This window comes from Manis pentadactyla, chromosome 13 (assembly GCF_030020395.1).
Source record: "Manis pentadactyla isolate mManPen7 chromosome 13, mManPen7.hap1, whole genome shotgun sequence".
Lineage (NCBI taxonomy): Eukaryota > Metazoa > Chordata > Mammalia > Pholidota > Manidae > Manis > Manis pentadactyla.
The window spans coordinates 9,472,172-9,492,636 of NC_080031.1; the positions used below are offsets into that span (position 1 = coordinate 9,472,172).

Sequence of the window (20,465 nt, forward strand, 5' to 3'; positions counted from 1 at the left end):
TCCTCATATGTTGAATTTGGAACCAGTTTAGGCGGACAGAGCTACTGGAGGCATTTGCCGGCAGCGTGGACGTTTCAAGCAAATGTTACTCAAATTCACCTGCGGTCTTTTCTATCTCAGATGCCTGAGCATGTGCTGTGGGAAAATTCAAAAGGGAGCTGGCTAATTCACATGGGTATTTGCAGTGTTATTGAAAAGAACCGAGGAGGGTTATTGATGAAACTTCAGGCATGGGGAATGGATAGCTGGATAACAGAGCAGCCATCTGTTAGGAATTAGGGCCCACTAGACATCAGAATCAGCTTTAACTAGATGCTACTAAAGGCAGGGAGGGATGAGGGCCTTGGAACATGGCTATGGAGTCTGGTGATCGTTGTCCAGCTTCTAAAGGAGGTGCCATTACCCCATCCGACACTGAGTTGTAGCCTTAACTGAGAACCACATCCTCATGCCCTCTCCCCATCAACTATAGTTTCTTCTCACTGACAGTTCTTACAACAAACTCAACTAATTTTCTGTTCTAGCAAGTCCACTCACCTGGTAGACACCGACACGTGTCTATCAGTAACAACCGATACGTGCAGAGTTGTAAACAAGTTTCTGTCATCATGGGCAGATATGTCACATCCCTTGATACGTAAAAGATTAGTCCTTGGGAGCAGTGGTCCTGGCAGTTTAAGAGTGCAGGATCAGCTGTGGTGCTTGTTTAAAATGCAGTTTTGTAAGACCATCCCCTGAAAATTGTCATGTATCGTGTAGAAGTGGGGCGCTTGGCTTCTGCATTTTAAGGAAGCACCCCAGTTGGCTGTGGGAAGTAATAGTTGGGAGCCTTCAAAGCAGGTCTGTGTAACCCTCTGAAGAAAGAGGGCAAAGTATGTATGCCACGTTTTACAGAGAAGAACAAAAATCTTAGTAATAGCAGCGTCTCACTGATATTTATTGAACATTCATTGTGTATCAGGCACTACACTAAATATTTCACTTGTGTAATTTCACTTAACACAACAATCCTATAAGTATTGGTATTCTCATTTGATGGGGCAAATGAGGCCCAGAGGCTAGGGCCAATCAGCAAGTTGGAGGAGTTAGGGCTTAAACCTCAGCCTGCTGACACCATAGACTGGTGGTTAATTCTTAGCCTCTATGGCCCAACCAGGCCTTCAGCAAACCTCTCATCGGAAAGTGGCTTTCTAAATGTGTAGTAACATGTTCTATTAGATTAGGGTACTCTGGAATGTATCAGGCAGTCTTTAAAAACTTAGCGGTGCCCCGGCGCTGACTATTAGTGCCGTACATGTGACCATACCAGTCATTGCGGGGCTGGGCTTAGGGCAAACAGTGAATGAACATGAAGTGTCCAGATGGGGGAAGAAGGGCAGGAATCGGATTGGGACTGAGCCACGACGGTGGTGGAACACTGGCCAGAGAGTGGGAAAGGGGCAGCTATAATCTGAGCAGGTTGGAGGTGCATGTGTGTGGAGTCACAGGTACATATTTTGCAATCTCTGGGGCCGAAACGATTGATTTCTCTGAAGGCAAGCAAGCTAGCTTGAATGAGGAACACTGGAACACCAGCTAACTATTTGTTCCGAAAATATATGGGTGGCTGATCAGGGAGCTGGCCTGCGGACAAACCGCCTGGGCCCACGGGACCACACCGGGTATGAGAGTGGGAAAAGAAAGCCAAGCAAAGTAGTGTGGTGGCTCTGGAGTGAGGGTGAGCGTTGCTGCAGAGTCACTGCAGAAGGCCCCATGAGCCTATGTCCTCTTTCCATGTGTCCCTGTTTCTCAAGGACTTCAGCCAGACTAAAGACCAATCTGTAGCATGAGGTACTGTGGTCAGACTTAAGGAAGCACTATTTGTTAGCAAGGTAAGCAGGAGAGGAGTGAAATAGTCTCTGTTGAAGGTCTTGAAAATAAGAGAAGAAGTGAATGAATGACCTCTGGGCCCTGTTGCAGTGGGTTAAAGGTAGTAGGTGGGGGTATTAGTGGACCTGCTATTGGGGAGAGTTGCAGGAATCCCTAATACCTCAGCTTAAGCATGTTATACTTCAAAAACATGTAGTGTCTTGCTCTGTGTATTCTATGCTATTTTAGGGCTTTGCACCTTTGTTCCTACTGGGTTTCTCCCCTACTTCAGGAACATTCTCTTCTGTTCTGTCACCTTGCCCTGCACCTGGCTAACACTAGGTTTTTTTTCAGAAATCCAGCTCAAGTCTTAAGTGCCATTTTCTCAAGGAGGCCTTTCTTGATCCCTCAAGAAGTCTGGCTAAGATCACTTTACTCTCTCCTAGCACGCCACCCATTGCTTATATTAAAATGAGAGGAATGCATATCTAGCTCTTCTGGCTATAATGTCCCAAGCACAAGGACCCTTTCTTACTCACCATGAACTTGAATGCCTAGCATCATGCCAGTTGTTCAGTAAATGTTTGTGGAATGGAAGATCCAGATATGAAGTCACACCACCCTGGACAGGCCTTCTGATTTCGTGGGTTTCCTATATGTGAAATTAAGTGTTGGCTATATTAATTATAAACTCTGGAAAGGGTCTTAGTCCAATAGCCCTTCTATTATCAGTCTTTTTTCCCTTTTTATATAGCAAATCTAAGCTTTATTATTTAAATTTAAATTTAATTTAAATTTTAGCATAACCCCCCCACCAAGGTTTTGAAATATAATGCAGTACATTTATTACCTATGGTGGCAAAGTCAGACTAATGGCATATCACAGAGTTTGTTTGAAAGATGCAATTCTATAGATCAGAAGACACATAAGAGTTAGTCTTATTTGCTCCATAGGACATCTTAATCTGTAGGATAAAGAGCTTTTAAGAATCTTTTTTTCTGAGTTAGAAGTCATTTTTCTGAGTTAGAACTGTAGCTCCAAACATGTCTCCTTGTATATACAGTGAAGGACCAGAGCAGAGGTGGAGCAGGGCACGTGGGGGGCGCTGGGCTTAGTCTTCAAGGGTAATGTTGGGTGGGTGCTTGGGGGAGGAAATGGTATTTCAGAGTGAGTGAGACTGAGAAGACAGGCAGAGTGGGAGGGCATGGCCCCGGGGTCTGTGAGGAGGCCTGGCCGCCGAGGCCGAGGCTGTACTGGGGACTGACTGAAGGAGATGTCAGAGGTAGCTTGGAGTGTGACTGAAGAATTTGGCACCAGAGTTTGGAGTTCAGATTTTATTCTAAGGGAATAGGAAAGCATAGAGGGCTTTAACCAGAGGAGTGGATGGTCAAAGATGACAAATTTACTTCTTTTTTTAAAAAATTTTTTATTAAGTTATTACTGATATACACTCTTACAAAGGTTTCACATGAAAAAACAATGTGGTTACTACACTTACCCATATTATCAAGTCCCCACCCCCCATACCCCAATGCAGTCACTGTCCATCAGTGTAGTAAGATGCCAGAGTTACTGTTTGCTTTCTCTGTGCTGCACTGTCTTCCCCGTGATCCCCCCACACCATGTGTACTAAACATAATACCCCTCAATCCCCTTCTCCCTCCCTCCCCACCTGCCCTCCCTCACTCCTCCCCTTTGTAACCACTAGTTCCTTCTTGGAGTCTCTGAGTTTGCTGCTGTTTTGTTCCTTCAGTTTTGCTTCGTTGTTATACTCCAGAAGTGAGGGAAATCATTTGGCACTTGTCTTTCTCCACCTGGCTTATTTCACTGAGCATTATACCCTCCAGCTCCATCCATGTTGTTGCAAATGGTAGGATTTGTTTCTTTCTTATGGCTGAATAGTATTCCATTGTATATATGTACCATCTTTATCCATTCATCTACTGATGGACACATAGGTTGCTTCCATATCTTGGCTATTGTAAAAAGTGCTGCGATAAACATAGGGGTGCATATGTCTTTTTGAATCTGAGAAGTTGTATTCTTTGGGTAAATTCCAAGGAGTAGGATTCCTGGGTCAAATGGTATTTCTAGTTTTAGTTTTTTGAGGAACCTCCATATTGCTTTCCACAATGGTTGAACTAGCTAACATTCCCACTAGCAGTGTAGGAGGGTTCCCCTTTCTCCGCATCCTCGCCAGCATGACAGGTTTACTTTTTAGAAAGTTCATTTTGACAGCCACATAGAGATGGTTTGAAAATTGGAAGCAGGACATTTACTCCTCCCGTCCTCCCATCCACCTGGCCACCGTCATCCTTCTCTGCCTATTCACCCAGCAGAAAAACATTAGTGAAACATTTGATTCTGAGAAAGAGCTGTATAATCAGATAGGGCTCTGTTTCAAATCCGGTCCTGCCACTTACCCTTGTGTGTGACTTTGGGTGAATGACTTCATCTGCCAAATAAGTAAATTTTATCATTGAAAAATAAGGACTGATAATATCTGCTAATGCATCATAGGCTGGTTGGAGGAGTGAGATAATGCTTAATAACCGCTTGGCACTGTGGCAGGAACTCATAAACGTTCATACAGTTGTAGCTGTTTTTGTTGGTGTGAACGGCTTGGAGGCACACATTTGGGAGCTGTCGTGATCCTGGGGATTGTTGCAGCAGTGGGCCTGGAGACGTTCACGGGATTGGGACTGAGTTCAGCAGGCCCCACTGAGCGCCTGCTTCATGCAGAGCAGCCCATTGTGCGGTGGGAGGGGCCGAGGTGTGCGCTTCTGGGAGTTTGGGGGTCTTAACCTTACACCAGGCGGAAGTGTTGGAGAAGGTGTGCTTTGAGATGGGTCTTGAGGAATGAAGATGTCCAGAAGGTAGACATGGAGGGAAAAGGCTCTTCACGTGTGAGCACTGAGAGGTGTGGCCATCCAGAGGCAGGAGAATGAGAATGTGGACTAAGGAAACGTGGGGGAGATATAGTCCCTGCCATATAGGGACGCCAAGAGAGTATAAGGCGAGAGAAAGGTTTGAAATCTTGATGTGCCAAATTAAGTTCAGTAGAGAATTTTGAATTCCATTCTGAGGATTTTGGACTTCAATATGAATGCAGGGGGTAGAAAGGTAAGATTGGGCTTGTATTTAGGAGGATCTCAGGAAAAAGGTGCACCTGAGGGTCGAAGAGGAAAAGGAGATGGAGGAGACCACTTAGAAGCTCTTGGAAGAGTAGGCAAGATGCACAGGACCTGAACCAGGGCTCTGAGGAGGGGAAAGGAAGGAGGGGTTAAGGCGCTCTAGGGGCACAGGATTGATGGGATCCAGTGGCTCACTGGTTTGGGGTGAGAGACTAGGAAATGACAGTGCCACTGGGAACCGGCAGTAGTTGGAGAGGGCTTGGGAGGAAAGGTGGCCAGCTCAGTTTTGAATCTGAGGTGTGAGATGCCATTTGGAGGACATGCCCACTTGGCAGCAGATTGTTGGGCCGAAGCCAGCAAGTGTGATCAGGGCTGGGAGCAGGTAGCACCAGGTATAGAGTATGCATCTGCTTTGAGGGACAGGTGACATCGAGGAAGCAGGAGAGGCCTGGACGGTGACTGCCTCACCTTTGGGGAGGCACTACATTTCTAGCCCAGCAGCAAGACAGGGGCCAGTGAGGAATAAGGCAGGAAGAGGAATGTAAGAGAGGTATGTGTCCTCAGGGAGAGGAGGAGAGATTTTCAAGACCGACAGATGAGCAGTAGCCTTAGAAGCACAAAGATTAAAGTGACAAATGACAGTATAACTTGTTTATTGACTGATGTGTTGAACAGCAGAATTTGATGTATCCTTGGTTAGAATAGGTAGAGTTGGCTGACGTGGGGCCACTAGGCCATGAGAAAAAGTCTGGAGAAGGATAAAAGGGTTTTCTTTCCGTTCCTGCATCTGGAATCACCATGTGTGATGAGGTCCTTTATTTAAGGAAAAGACTGGAAGGGACCTGTGGTTTGTTGTATGAGAAATGAACATGTTAGGTGTCATCCACACTCTAGCATGTCTTTGAGCGAAGTAGTTGAGGTTAGGGGTCAAGTTCATGGCCGTTCCTCCAGCAAAGTAATCCTAGAAGACAGTTTGAGCCTTGGAGTACTTGGCAATGGTTTGATGGAGAGCTAGGTGACTACCCCAGAAAGGTGAGCATCTGAATCTGCTCTTTGGAGTTTCCCAGTGCTCCCCACACCCCGCCAAGTCATGTCCCGGGCATCTACTGCCACCAGTCTGAGGCTCAGCTTTTCCAGCTGAAGGAATGCAACATAATTTCCTTCCTCCAGGGTTTGTAGTAGTGAAAAAAGTTAAGGGAGTCAGAGGTTAAGGGTGGTGGGGATGGAGCGAAAGCTTGAAGAACATCTTTTGCCAAACTCCCAGTTATTGTTAGCATTTTAAGTGAGTCTAAATGTAAGTTCTGTCCCAGGATGAAGCAGAACGTCGGGCTCTCACATGTGTCCATCCATCACCTGGTCTCATTTGTCTTTCTTTTCTCTGGTCTCTTTTTTTCCTTCCGAAAGTGTGAACACTACTCTTGCCCCCTGCCGCCCCCACACTTGCCAGTGTGGGCTTTTGGGGTTTCTTCCCTTTCTCTCTGCTGAGGATCTCTCTGCAGGTGGAAGGTTCTGCTGAAAGGAACATGGTTTTCATTGCAAATGGGCCCAGGTCACAGCTGGACCTTGATGCAAATGACAGTGTTCCCTACGCTCTACTCCACTCCCTTAGGGAAGGTCGGGATGCAGTGGCCCTGGCAGCCTCAATCTGGGCTGTTCCAGAGCCTGCCCTGCTCTCTGACTGCTTGAGTAGGTGAGAGGGACCCTCAGCCCTTCAGCTCCCCCTGCCCTTGGGTTTCTTTGGCTTTCCAGTCCCTTACCTGCTTCCTTTCCCATTTCTCCTGTCTCTTTCCTACTTAACCTTTTCCTTTTCTGTCTCCTCCTTCCCTCCACTCTCTCAGAGCAAAGCAAATACCTGTTAAAACTTAACTGCACTTAATTTTCCTCTCCTCCTTGATCATCTCTTCTCTTTGTATTCCACTGAGAGCACAAGCTAAACATCCCATAGTAAATATTTATTCAGCTTAGAAGCCTTGCTCCGAGTGGATTGGGTACTGTGGGGCACAGAAGCTACCCGGTGGAAATGACTTTTGGAGGAGGGGGCGTAAGGGCTGTGAGAATTCCCACAGTGCTCACCTTTACCCGGGGCAGGGGAAGCAGGAGCCAGTATGGCTGACAGGGAAATCGTATGGTGTGGGTGAATTACAAGTCAGAAGACCCAAATTTTGTTTCTAAATCCTCTGTGATCAGAGGATGCTTAGGTTCTCTGTGACGGCCTCAATCTGGGCTGTTCCCAGAGCCTGACCCTGCTCTTGGTCAAGGCATTGGTCTTCATTTTAAAAATAGGGATTATAGCACTTGTCATTGCTACCTCGAAGGCATGTTTTAAGAACCTGATGATATAATATGTATGTGGATGCTTTGAAAAGTAGGATTCTTGTTATTTCTTTTGTAGATCTACAAAGCAAAACACAGAGACTGGATTTGCAGCATGTATAAAATGGGCTGATAGTATGGGATGGTCCCTAACGAGTCTTTCAGCTACTAAGTTCTGTTATTCCTAGCCACTTCTTAGCATATACCAGGGGCCCTAACAGTATTTGGATGGATGGACAGACAGATGGTCAGATGGATGGACGTTTGTCTACATGTCTAATTGCCCTACTTACCCCTTCCCATTCCTATTTCCAATTCACGTTGGCACCACCGCCCTCTCCTGGCCATCGGTGGTATTACGGTGCAGTGGGCCCTTCTGTCCCTGTTTCTCCGAGCCCCGAGCCCCGAACCCCTGAGCTGGCTGGCTCCTCGGAACCCGTCCTTGGCCTTCAGTCACCAACTGCCTGTTTTCCCTCCCCCTCCCTCCTTCCCATCCCACTCCCTCTCTCCATCTGCCCCTGCAGCACTGCCAGTAACTCAAACCGCAGCACGCCGGCCTGCTCCCCCATCCTCCGGAAGCGGTCTCGCTCGCCAACCCCGCAGAACGCGGACGGTGACACCATGGTGGAGAAGGGCTCAGATCACTCCTCGGACAAGTCCCCGTCTACCCCAGAGCAGGGGGTGCAGCGCAGCTGCTCCTCACAGTCCGGCCGGAGCGGTGGCAAAAATTCCAAGGTGAGCTGGGCCTCGCGGGGGACTGTTCTTCCTTGTTAGCAGGATGCAGGGAAGCGGGTAGCGGGGGTGGTAGAAAATCCCTTCCTTAAGGAACCTTGACTGGCCCTGGTCCGGAGACAGCCTTTACGCAGTAAGGCAAGTGGGGCAGGCAGGGGGGACCTCAGGTATACTGCATCTTCTCAGCTAAGCACTCGGGGCCCAGGTCCTGGGAAAATGATTCCGTGTGACTGTTCTCTCTCTTTAGGACCTAGAGAGCATCATGTCCCTTGCGCTTTGGAGGAGGGTTGCTCTGTGGATCAGGAGGGCTCGTCTGTTTGGCCCTGCTACCTTTTTCAAATTTGGGGTAGAAGGAGAAATTACCTGGGGCGATTCTAGTGCCAGCGCTGTTTTAACCCCTGCCCTGGCCATCACCTGCCTCACCTTTGGTAATAACCCACTTGGCACTCTTCTGGCCAAGAGGATGGTGACAGGGCCCTTCCGCCCTCCCAAGTGTGTCGGCGCTGCCAGGGCCTTTGCCTAAGGATAGGCATAAAAGTAGCCCCACAGGGGCCTGGGCTCCTTGCGGCTCCCTAGAGATTTTCTTCTCCTCAACTCTCCTAGATGCTCCTTTGAAAAGCTCCTTCCTGCTGGACTCATAGGCCCGGGAGGAGGGGGGACCCCTGGGAGGCTCGGGAGCTGGCTTCCCACCTGAATTTGTCTTTTGATTTCTTGTTCTTCCTCTTCTTCTCCACCGTTTCTCAAATACCTTCTTTGCATGCATGGTCTTAGTCTCACAAGCGCCTCTCAAAAGTAAGCCATCCTTTGTCTCTGTCTTCGGTCTGCCCTCCGGTGTTGAATTGTTTGTAGAGCTCCGCACCCCTCCCTCCACCCTGCCCGTTCTGGCCCATGTCTTGCTTGGTCCCTTTCCCAGAAGGGCCGGCCCCACTGCCCCCCTGGCAGGCTGGCTTGATGTCACCGAGGGACCGTTCCCACTGCACCCAAAGTCAGAGAACAGACCCGCCCTCCACCCCACCCCCCAACGTCTCTGCCTGCTCCCCAAACACTGCCTTGGGCTGGGAACCTGTCTGCTCCTTCCTTGGTGCCATCTAGAAGCAGATGCCAGGGCTTAGTGTCATTCCTTTGGGGAAGGGAGGCCCCATCCAGTTGAGCTTCAGGTGCGATACCCGCTTATACCTGCTTTGGTGGGTGACTCCTGATTCCCTGGAGGAGTACATAGAGGGTCACAGATTCCCATAGGTGAGTTCCCTGCTGCAGCAGAGGCACCTCAGGAGTTCTACCTGGCACCCCTCTGTCCTCTGCCTGCCCACTGGGGGCTGCTCAGCCTGACTGCACCCACTGCCCAGCCCAGGAGCTCGTGGTGGTCCTAGGATCCTGAATGGTGGTCAGAGGGGGCGCTCTTCTCCAAGAAGGGCATGCTGCTAGCACCCAGAGGTTGGTGGATGTCTGCAGTAGCCCCCGCCAGGCCCTAAAGACATGTGCTCAAGTCAGGGAGGCAGTGCCAGTCTTCCTGGGATACCAGGGTCTCAGAGGCCAGAGGAGAACTTGGAGGGAGGGGCGGGTGAGCAAAGGGTGTTTGAGAATCGCAGGTCTCAGGAAATTATGCCCACAGGGAAGGCGGTGGGACACAGCCTGAAGAGAAGGAGGCTGAGGGTTGGTTAATAACAGTCTGCAGCCTCTGTGAAAGGGATTTGGCGAGGAGGGGGAAACAGCTGTTCTCCTCCCTGAGGGAAGAACACAGGCTACAGGTCTAATCCGACAGCCCGTGACCTTCGGGCTAAGAGTATATCTAGGCTCTGAGGGTTTGAAATGACTGTTGCTGGCTGTGGGTAGGGGCGGAGGGACTCTGCCTACAGGGGGGATGCCAGCAGGAGTTCCTGGGGTTTCAGGAGGCTCCACCGGTGGTAGGCATGTCTGGTGACAGGTTTTTGAGATGACCACTGCCAGCCCCCCCGAGGCCCTCCACCTCTGGATGGAGAGAGGGCAGATGTCGCCGGCCACAGGCATCAGGTTATTCCATCTTTGATTCTGCCCAGCCTTTGCACACCTGTCCATCCTAAGCCGAAGCTCGAAGCTTCCTTAGCCTCTTACCCCCATGCCTAGCAAGACAGGCCATGAGCAGAGCAGGATTTGTTTGTAGCCGTTAGTCACCACTTACAGAGTGCCTCCTTCAGTCAGGGGACAGATTGAGGTGAGCACCCAGAAATGAGGACTTCTAAAAATCTCCTAACTGGTAGGTCTTCTTTGGGAAACAAGTGCAAAGACCAGGTTCCCATCCCTAGGCAGTGTAGTCTGGGAAGGGGGATAAGAAACGTGCCCAGATTATCCACAAACCAAACCTGTCTTTTAGAACCTCATGGGTGGTTGGGGATGTTACAGGACTTCAGAGCAGGAGAATATTTATGAGTGGGGAAGCGGGGGCACGTTTCTGGGAACAGGCACAGAGCCAAAACCCTGAGTGAGATTTTGGAGAGACAAAAATGAGGCATTATGCAGGGACCTAGAGCCGAGAGTGAACTGGGAGTTCATCTTGGCACCCTGGGAGCTGATGAGGGAGGCAACTGACAGAGTCTAGGTTTTCTTTCCCGTGGAAGCTCGGGTGAGACTGTCCCCATCACACACGCCCTCTGAGTTCCCTGGCTTAGATAGCCTGCCCCCACCCCCATCTCTCACCAGTTGTGACCATGGCCACTGACCCACCTCCCTCCAAATGCAGTTAAAACAGGACAGCCTTGCAGGCAGCGGGACACCCTATCCCGCCGGCAGAAGTGATGGTAGCAGTGGTCAGTCTGGGAGATGCGTATGTAGGAAGCACAGACTTCAGAAAAGAAACATGAGAACCCACACAGGACCTGGGTTCTACACAGGTGAGAGCCTGGAGCAGAAGGTGCTGGAGAGCTTCAGAGGCGAGGCGAGGAAAGGAGGAGGCGTGCTCCCGTGGTGGGGATGCCCCACCTGACGGGATGTGGTCTTGATGCTGGGGTTCTTGTTTGCAGAGTCAAAGAATGAACTTAGCAAACACCCAAGGTAGGAGAGCCAGGGGAGAGGCTTTTATTTAGAGATATAGTGAGAGAATAGAGCTCCTGGCTCATGCCAGGAGGGTACAAGAGAGCCCAGGGTGGTGCGTTGTCTAGGGGATTTATAGGCAGTTGAAGATTTGGGGTAACTGAGTGCTTAGGGTGTGGACTTGTACCACCTGCCCTGCCCTCACGGTGGGCCGGGTTGTTGTCTGTCTGCTAGGGCTGTTTACAGTGAAGTCATGGGTTATGCTGATACCCTTGCAGAATACTCGAACATTCCGGGCCAAGTTGCTCCTGGCCTTTTGACCTTTAACTGAGCTCACGGAAGATGTCCATATTCCTAGTCTGGTATCTTTACCCTAGAGAATCAGTGTGACCTTGACTTTGCATAATGCTGAACACAGAGTTTCAATAGGAACTTTACATTGTTACATTGCTCTGACTGTAAATATCCTGCCTTGTTTTTTCCCGAGGCGCTCACCCTACTCTGGCAACACCCATGGTCCCTGTCTCAGGCTCAGGTGGACCAGGGGCCCTGGTAGCCAGAGCCATGGTCACGCGTACCCCAGCCAGCGCACCTCACTCCTGGTCTCGCAGCCACCTTGTGAAGGAGGTGGCCTCGTGTTTTTCAGGCAAGCTGGAGGGTACCTCCAGTCTTCACTAAGGAGATTTTTCAAAGCCCTCGCAGTGTCTGTCCTGCCTGCTCAGGGCCTCTGCTTCCTCGTGTGTTCATCTGTAGGATCAGGAGGGTCTCTCTGATCCTCTCCTGTGAGTCTGTAAAACTGTACTGCTGAGGCTGACCCTTGCTAGATGCAGCCGCCCGGGGGGCAGTGGGCTAGAAGCTGCCCAGGCCCATTTGCGCTTCCCGGGATCCCTGCAGGGTGCGCCCCTGCCCGGCTTCCGCCCTGCAGTGCTGGCTGGGAGCACTAGAGGGAGCCCTCGGCCCTTTGCTGCTCTGACCCGCTCTGGTCCGCGGTCCCTGCGGGCTGTGCGCAGGAGCCCCGGCCGGTCCTCCCTGCTCTGCGTGGGCTGCGTCGCCGGGCTCTGTGGCTCTGATGCTCCTTTCCCCCTTGGTCGTTTCCACTGTGTTTTGATCCTAATTTTTGTGGTTTTCTTTCCAGTATGACAGACTTAACCTGATCAAAGTAAGAAGTTTTTTTCCCCTAACTCCTATACGTAGCACTCCTCTGGTCCCCTCTGTGTCCCACCCCCCACCTTCCAGACTCCCAGAGCTTTTGCACTAGAGAGATGTTTTTAGCTACTTGGGTTTGTTTCCAGGGTCCCAGCATTCCTTTAGGCACTTGCTCTTCAGACCTCTTCCAGGAGGCAATAGAAATGTGCCCTGCTCAGCTCCCCACCCCCAACAACTCTGTCCTTGGGTACTTTTCCTGACTCCATCCTCCCCTTTTAGCCAAATCCATTTGCAACCTGTCAGAAAAGCCCTCACCCCACCCCTAGTCCTGTTCTTTCCCTGCCTCTGGCCCTCTCTGCCAAGGAGGGGCGTTTCAGCCAGCCTACCGGGCGGGCAGCCTCACTCCCAGCCCCTCTGACTTCCATGGGAGAATGGGGGCGGGCGCATCAGACTGCCTCCAAGAGGCTGCTGGGAATTCAGGGACTCCTGCCCACAGTGGGTGTCCTTGGGGGCCACCATGGGTCTGGCTGGAGGGTGGGGGCCCATGCGTCCCCGTGGTGGCAGACCAGGAGCTGCCTGGAGATGGCTGGTTGGGGTCGAGTCTCCCGCCGAGGGGCAAGTCAGACTCCTTGCTCTTGGTACCCTATTTCACATCTCAGTACTCGAGGACACATTCTTATCTCCCCTTCATGAAAGAGCAAATACTGCACACAAAGGAGTCACACAGCTGGTTAGAGATGGGACAGTTTCCCCAGTTGAGGCTCTTTGTCATTCTGAAGCTCTCTGTTCCAGATAGATGCAGAAGGGACACGAATCTGTGTGGCAATAATGAAAAGAGAAAAGCCACTTCTGTTTTACGTGAGTGTGGCCTAGGAGCAGTCAGGAGGAGTCTTGGGTTGTCATTTGCCACCCCATCACCTCTGCAGTCCAAGTTCTCATTTCCCCTTTCCCCCTAGGGTCTCCCATAAAAGCCAGAACAGTGGCCATGGGGTGGGGAGCTTGAGGGTGGGTGACAGGGAATTTTCTCAGCTGTGAAGCAGGTGTTTGAAGACCTGGCTTTAGCTTCATGAATGCAGGCTGATGATGGGGCCATCGAGGCAGGCAGCTGCTGGACTGTGCCTTCCCACTGTTGCGAAATGTATTTTAACGAATGAAGATGTCTCAAGGTGCAGACAGAGTCACATGCAGCCTCTTTGCCCTGTGTACTGCCCCCCAGGTGCAGGTTGCCTTAGCTGCAATGCTTGCAGGTTAATTTTCAGTTTCAGGTCCAGGATTCGCAGGTAGGGATAGCTCCCTCAACAATTGAAATACTTGCTTTTGAACATTTGGATTTTCTTCTGAGACCTGGATTGGAGGGGCAGGTGAGGCTCTGATGGGAGCATGTGACTTCCGGGTGGGCCACGGTGACAGCCTTTGCTGGGAAATGTCCAGATGCAGAGGCGGGTCCAGAGTCTGCCCTGCCATCTGCCCCCTCGGCCATATCCTGGCTGGGGAGAGCCGGTGGGGGGATGAAATCAAACCACTGAGAGGCAGCACCACCCACTCCTGCCCCTGCTGCGTGAAGTGTCCCCTCTGGAGTGAAGGCTGTAGGTCTCCTGAGTTCCAGTGGAATGAGAGAGCTGGCCCTGGGGTTGGGGAGGGGATCACATCACCTTGCTGTCACCGCCCACCCCCGCCAGCCTTCCACCCTGACAGACACCCTCTCAGCAGATATTCTGAGACAGAGGCCACCTCTTTCCTAAGTCAGGCCCCTTAAGACCAGGTGGATGGGGTAAAGGTTGCTAACTGTGCCTGGACTCACATCCTTGCACAGTTAAGATGCTGACCTGCAGGTGAAAGTTTCTCTCTACCCAGGGATCTTCTGCCTGAGTGCCAAGCTTTTTAAAATGAAAATACCCAGCCCCAGTCGTCACCTATTGGATCAGAGCCTCAAGGGATGGGGCCTAGACACGTGTGTGCATGTGTGTGTGTGTGTCTATTCCAGTCGGCCTGCCTTCCAGGTGGGATGTGCATAAAGGTCTCCTGACCATAGAGATGGGAGGTAGACAAGGCACAGTCTTAGCCACCCCATCTCTATCCCTGAAACACTTTCAGTTATCTGAAGATGTGCCCCTTCTGCCCAGGGCTGGGACTGGAGAGCCTCTGAGTTCTGGAGCAGAGACGGAGTCCGGTTTTGTTGACCTTGAGTTATGGCACTGCAGGTGGGGAAGGATGTTAGCAGTCCTGTGCTTGAACCTTCCTCCCAGTGCAGAGCCCCCCCAACTCCCCTGCTGGTGGCTTAGGTGAGCAGAGGGAGGAATTTTCTCATCTGCCCACTGAGAGCACAGTTGGAGGAAGTTCCTAGACAGTCCCTTCTCTTCCCTTTTACCAAAGGGCCTGCCCTGCCTTCTACAAGGGGCCGACTCAGAGCAGAAGGCTGGGTTGATCCCATCCGCACTTGGCTTCTGGGCAGGGCCCGCTGGGGACTGGGTCCTGGATGCCTGCAGTGCATCCCTTGCCCCCATCAGAAGAACCTTGTGATGGGGCTCCGACTCCCTCGCCGTTGAGCTCTAGCTGGCGCTGCGCTGCCTGCCCCCCAGCCACGGAGACGCTTCCAGCATGGACTGCTCACTGGGCCTCCTTTCTGGGGCTGTCTTGAGAAAGGGGGACCCTCCCGAGCAGCCACACGGGAAGCATCCAGCTGCATTTGGACTCCTCCTCCCTGCCCGCCCTCTGCTGTTTGTGTCGCCCTCCCTCTGGAGCCAGGAAAACCCTGGCCATTCCCACCACCTCTTCCCTGACTAATTGTACCTTTTCTTTTATCTTGTCCTTTCAGAAAAGCCAGAGTTGGTATAATGTAAGTATCGCTGTTTCTTTTTTTGTTGCGTTGGCGTGCGGTGGGTGGGGGATGCAGTGGTCAGGGGAGTGGAGCCCTGTGGGGTTACACTCTGGCTGCCCTCGGGAGCTTGAGCAAATTGAGGGGCCTTGAAAGGTGGGATGCTCCCTGGCCAGCCTCCTCCCTCAGAAACCAGATACCGTGGTTGTCTTCTGTAGTGGGACCAGCCATCTGGTAAGGAAGGATTTGATTCACGGAGACCATGAAGGGTGGTCCGTCTCACCCTCCCCTGGACTCCCGGACAAAGTTTTTCCAGCCCTACTGGAAGCGACCAGTAAGGGGGAACATCCACGGCAAGCAGAATTCTGGAACTGGGAGAGCCCTGGGGCCTGATTTTGGGGCCAAAGAGTCCTTTCCTTCACATCTTGAGGGAAATGAGGCCAGAAAACTTTCCCCCTTTGTGGAAAGGCTGCCCCAAGTGATGCGATTTGACTTCTGCTCCGTGGCTACCTCGTAGCCCCATGGGCGTGCTGCTTCTAGGAGACATCCAAAGCTCTGGAGTATGTGATGGACATGCACGTAGCCTGGGGTTGTCCGGGGGTGGTCAGCTGGCTGCTTTATACCCAGAAACAGGATTGTGGAGTAAGCAGTCCTTTCGAAGGCCTTGTGGTCAGGTCACATAGCCTGAGCCACAGGACTTCGAGCTTTTCTCCTGAAGAGCTGCTGTCTGACGTCTCCCAACTGGTCTCTGCCACACTGTGCTGCATTCTCTGGGACCGTGGCCCAGCCTCAGGACACGTCTTCCCCTCTCTGAGCCTGTCTTGGGTGGATGCCATCTTTCCCTATCCCCCAGAGGCAGAAACTCTGCGAAGAGTGGGAAGCCAAGAGGTGACAAGGGCCCTCCAGTGGGCCTGAGCTCCAGATGTCAGGAGCTGTGTCTGGGTCATCTTCCCATTTTTCTTGGTACGTTTCCACACCTAGAGGGTAATTGGCAGCTGCCACAGTGAGTAGAGCCCTGGAGAGGCCAGCTTCCGGTGACACGGGACCCCTGCCCGTCCCCCCTGCTCTCTTCTTGAGGCGGAGACTGAGACCCAGATCCTAGGCCTGTCCACGTGCGGGCATCTGTGGAGGAAGCAAGATGCGCTACCCTGTATCTGCTCACTCTCATGTACCAGTGCTCTTGTCCGTGGCACAGGCCTGCGTGTGGACATTCCCCTAAGCACAATTGCCCTGGCTTGCTCAAGAAGCCGTGGTGCCATGGGTATTTCCCCAGACCACCGGCATCATGCCCACGGCCACCCTTGGGTGGCGGGACACGGTGCTCCTGCAGGGTGCCACGCATGTGTCCATGCTCTCGTGTGCACAGGCAGCCTCAGACTTCAGTGTCCCCCCGCCAGCTCCCCAGCACTGCCCCCCAATAGTCCATTCATGGCTTTTCAGGAGCCCCTTTCTTTGAGCTGGTTCTCTGTGGCCCTCCCCCCCGCCTCGGTGTTCCCTGAGATGGCTGCACTCTGGCCTTCGGGAATCTCTCCTCGTCTCCCTCCTCAGCCCTGCTGACGGCCCTCCGTACAGTCTGTCTCCTGACTCTAGTTGTGCCTCTCTGCCTGGGCTGCTCCATCAGGCCCTGTGATTGCACGGGAAGCCCTGCAGAAGGTAAAGGCCTTGCAGCCCCCAGGCGTGGGAACGTTTGGATTCAGGCCGGCGATGGCCAGCGCAGACTCGCTGACCGCTGCGCAAACATCTCAGGCCGGCGGAGTAGCCTGGGTTTACTGGGAAGCCCGCCCAGCACCTCCCTGCCCCCCTCCCAGCCCCCTCGGTTGCCTGGCTCTCTCCTGCAATTTACTTTTCCCTATGTAGTGAGACAGGAGCTGTCGCCGTGATGACACCCCACCTTGGCCTGAAGAGTGAGCCCCTGGGGGGAGCGCTGAGCCCAAGCAACATGCAGCAAGGCTGAGTGGAGAGCTTCTTGTCTCTGCCCAGGGATATTCAGGCCAAGAGTGGGGTTTGGAGGCTGTGCACCTACAGCTGCTCTGAGCCCCTCCCAGGCCTGATTGCACTCCTCTCTCCTTCCCCCTCCCTCATGACCATCGAGTTTATTCATTAAGGCTCCACTAGACTGAGATGGAGGAATATGCAGACCAGGGCTTTGCCTTGAGTAGGGAGACCAGGACCCAAGGGGTGGGAGGGGTGCAACCCACGCCCTGAAGATGGCCCCTGGGTGCAGTGGGTTTGCATCTTAATTGAATCAGACAGTCGCAGGAGTCACCTCCCGGGTGCCCCAGGTGGGCACAGGCGCTGTCCCCAGCTGCCTCACCTCTTTCCCAGGCCAGCCCTCTCCGTGGCTCCCAGGGCAGCAGCATTTCTGAGGTCAGAAGCTAGGAGGCCGGGCCTGGCAGCCACCCCAGACTCAGTGCCCAGGTTGCCCGAGGCCCTGTGGTTAGGGTGCTGGCTGGCTGGGGGGTTAGGAAGGGTAGTGCCAATCCTGTGGAACCCATGTGATTGGGAGCAAGAGAACAAAGCTCTGTGGGAACGAAGTTGGGATGTTAGGGGGACAGTGAGGACATTGGGGCGCTTAGGGGGACTGCCGATGGCCACCTTGCAGTCTGGCATGTTTTTGGGGGGACTCTACCTGTGTCCATCTCCCCTGTGTTATTACCCCTTATCCTGAAGAGCCTTCCTGAGCTGCTCCCCCAGTAGTCATCCTTCAGTTTCTCCAGAGAGGCCCCATCTGCACACGAGACCTACTCCCAAGGCCAATCCTGACTCTACTTTTTGTGTCACCCCCGCAGCCACCCTCTCGCCTTTGCTCAGTCCCCTCCCATGTCTCCACTGTCCCCTTATGCCCCATCTGGCTCCTCCCTACCCAGATTTGGTTGGAGGGCTGGGGTTTCCTCTGAAGGTCTGAATTGGTTTCTTCCGGCTGAGGCTGATACTCCATCAAAATCCACCTGTTTTCCTGGCTCCTCCACCCCTTCCCTCCCCACTGCTGTACCAGGGGGGTACCACTTGGTCCCAGCTCCCAGTGTTTGCCGTAGAGTTAATGTTTAGCCCAGGGCTGATTCCCTCTTCCCAGAGTCAAGCTACCAGCCCAGCCCAGCCCAGCCCAGCCCAGCCCGCAGTGAGGGGGCGTAGGAGACAAAGGCTGAGCCCAGGGAGACGGTCTCCCAGGGACTTATCGCTCTGGGTGTATCCTGCCCCTCCCCAGTACAGCCCACAGTCACCCCCTCCTCTGACCTGCAGCAGCGCTCAAGTGTTCCTGGGGAATCACTGTAAGGGTTCAGCCCCCCTGGGTCTGTGGACCACGTAGGGCCTGGGACCTGCTGTGGCCCCAGAGAGAGGCGGTCTGGTCACCCCGGCCGATGGAATTGCTGAGTTCTCCTCCCGTGCTGCCGAGGACAGGGCCACTGACACCCGCAGCGTCGGGAGAAGCTCGGCTGTGTGGCTGTGTGGTTTGCGGAGCGTCGGCAGGGACAGGGCCCTGGGAAGCCTCGCATAGAATAGAGGTGTGGGGATCTGTGTGCGTGTGTGCACGTAACATGCCATGTCAATAGGAGCGGTCTTAGAGGTGAATAAGGAATGCGTTTGTTTGGTAAACAGATTTTGAGCAGCTGATATTTGAAACACCTTGTGCTGAGTGCCATAGAAGATAAAAAGCCGTTGGAGGTGTAGATCCTTCGGGGAGTGGCGTCTGAGGGAGTAGTTACCCTGCGTGATAAGATGGATGGAGGCGGGGGCTGCTTCCAGGCTGTGGACATTGAGAGAGGGCTAAGGAGTGTGGGGAAAGATGCAGACTCTTCCTCTACTTTCTCCAGCACAGCTCAACCTAGAGATCCCGGGTTCCTCTGAACCAGAACCTTTGAGCTGGGGAGTCAAGTCTCTCCATTTTTCTTGCCCTCATTAGGTCATTTTTCAGTGTGCTCCAGTTTGAATGCTGCTGTGTCACATCTGTGGGACTCCTAGGGCAGAGGGGCCATTCATCCTCATGGTCGGACTTGAGGCCCTCCCGGCAAGGTGGGCATAGCTGGGGATGGTGAGGAAGGTGCCCTATTTGTTTCAAAGGTCTGACTTTAACTGGGAATCCACGTGTGGCCAGCCCCACTGCTGTCTAGTGCCCGCTCGCCACTTCTCCGTCTGGAGCTCTTCTTGTCCCTGTTGGCCTGGCTCCCATTCCTCTCCCAGAGATCTCAACTTCCCTGCGTTTGCCTCCTGTGCACCTGGGGCCAAATCTTCTGCTTCTTGCATCTTGCATTGCTGCTCAGCCCTCAGGGTTTTTGGAGAGGAAGGAGGTGCCTCAGACAGACCCTGTTGCTGTTGACCTCAGCTTGTCTGGGCGATTGGCCCAACTTCTCCCCACCAGCACGTCTGAAAGGAGATGAGGGAAATTTCCAAATCTGCCACCGCTGCCTGCTACAGGGAAATTGGTGGATGGATGGGTCAGTGAGGGCAGAGTGTGTCTCCAAGAAGTTCCTGGCTGTTGGAGTGTCCAATTTAAGATTTCATCATAACAGCAGTGTCCCTGACACCCCCTCCCCCTCTTCCACGGGGATCTCTGGCCAGCTTCTTTCCATTGCAGGAAACATCTGCCGGGGAGGCCAGGCTAGGCTGGGGGTTACTGGAGGACATTGGCCAGGACCATCACCCAGATCCTGTAACGTGAAGCATGTGTAGGGCTCTGGCCCTGACCGCCCACCCATCCACCCTGTGTCTCTCCCTCCCTCCTGCCACGGGTGACTCTAACAAAGAAGTTATTTGCTGGTCAGCCAAGAGGAGCACAGTCTGGAAGCAAAGGGGTGTGTGTAGGGGGTGGGGTGAGAGCAGGCCCCGTTGTCCCAGCCCCTGGTGGCCGCTCCGCCTGGGTGAGGAATATGAGTCACAGCGACCAGCGCCCGCCCAGGGTAGAGCTTGCACATTGAACGGGCTGCTTACAGGACAGGCCAGGGAGCTGGGGAGCCGGGCATTCATTGTCTCCTCGGAATGTCAGGCCAACTGTGAGCCACTCTGCTGTGTGTGAGTAGCTGGTGGGGTGGACCTCTGGGCCTGGCTGTGGGGTTGACCTATTCCCGTGCAGTTTTCCTGTCCCCCAGGGGCCTGCTGCTCCGAGCCCTCAGCTGGCCCTGTGCACCTGCCGTGTCTTCTGTACCCTCTGGCCTCAGCTGGCCTCTTGGAGTGGCTGTCTGTACTGACCAGAAGGAGGAACTTCACACTTCACTACATCCCCTCTGGGACACCCACAGCCCGAAGACCGACCCTACTGTGGGAACTGGTGGGACAAAGCAGCACCCGGTCATGGGAGACTGGCCAGCCAGCCTGTTCCAAGAACCTTGCTGATCACACCCTCCCATTTGCAAGGTTTTTCACTGGGAACAAAGCTCAAGGAGGAAAAAGGAGGCCAGCCAGGGTCTCACAGACCCTCTGCCGAGAAGCCAGCCATCACCTATCTGCATTCAGCCCAGGCACGACCAGCTGTTTT

At 53.1% G+C, this 20,465-nt stretch overlaps 2 protein-coding genes across 16 annotated transcripts in view; one reads left to right on the forward strand and one right to left on the reverse strand.

The window, feature by feature from the left end:
* Positions 1-20,465, reverse strand: part of SCN3B (sodium voltage-gated channel beta subunit 3) — a 261,377-nt gene that overhangs the window by 186,929 nt on the left and 53,983 nt on the right. The window lies entirely within an intron of this gene.
* The window catches only part of GRAMD1B (GRAM domain containing 1B), a 182,565-nt gene that overhangs the window by 132,147 nt on the left and 29,953 nt on the right, over positions 1-20,465 (forward strand). For all 15 annotated transcript variants that reach the window (XM_057490932.1, XM_057490935.1, XM_057490936.1 and 12 more), the window contains 2 exons: positions 7,821-8,031; positions 14,996-15,016. In XM_057490932.1, coding sequence (XP_057346915.1) covers positions 7,918-8,031; positions 14,996-15,016 — 135 coding nt within the window. In that variant the 5' untranslated portion in view covers positions 7,821-7,917. The remainder of the gene's footprint in view (positions 1-7,820; positions 8,032-14,995; positions 15,017-20,465) is intronic.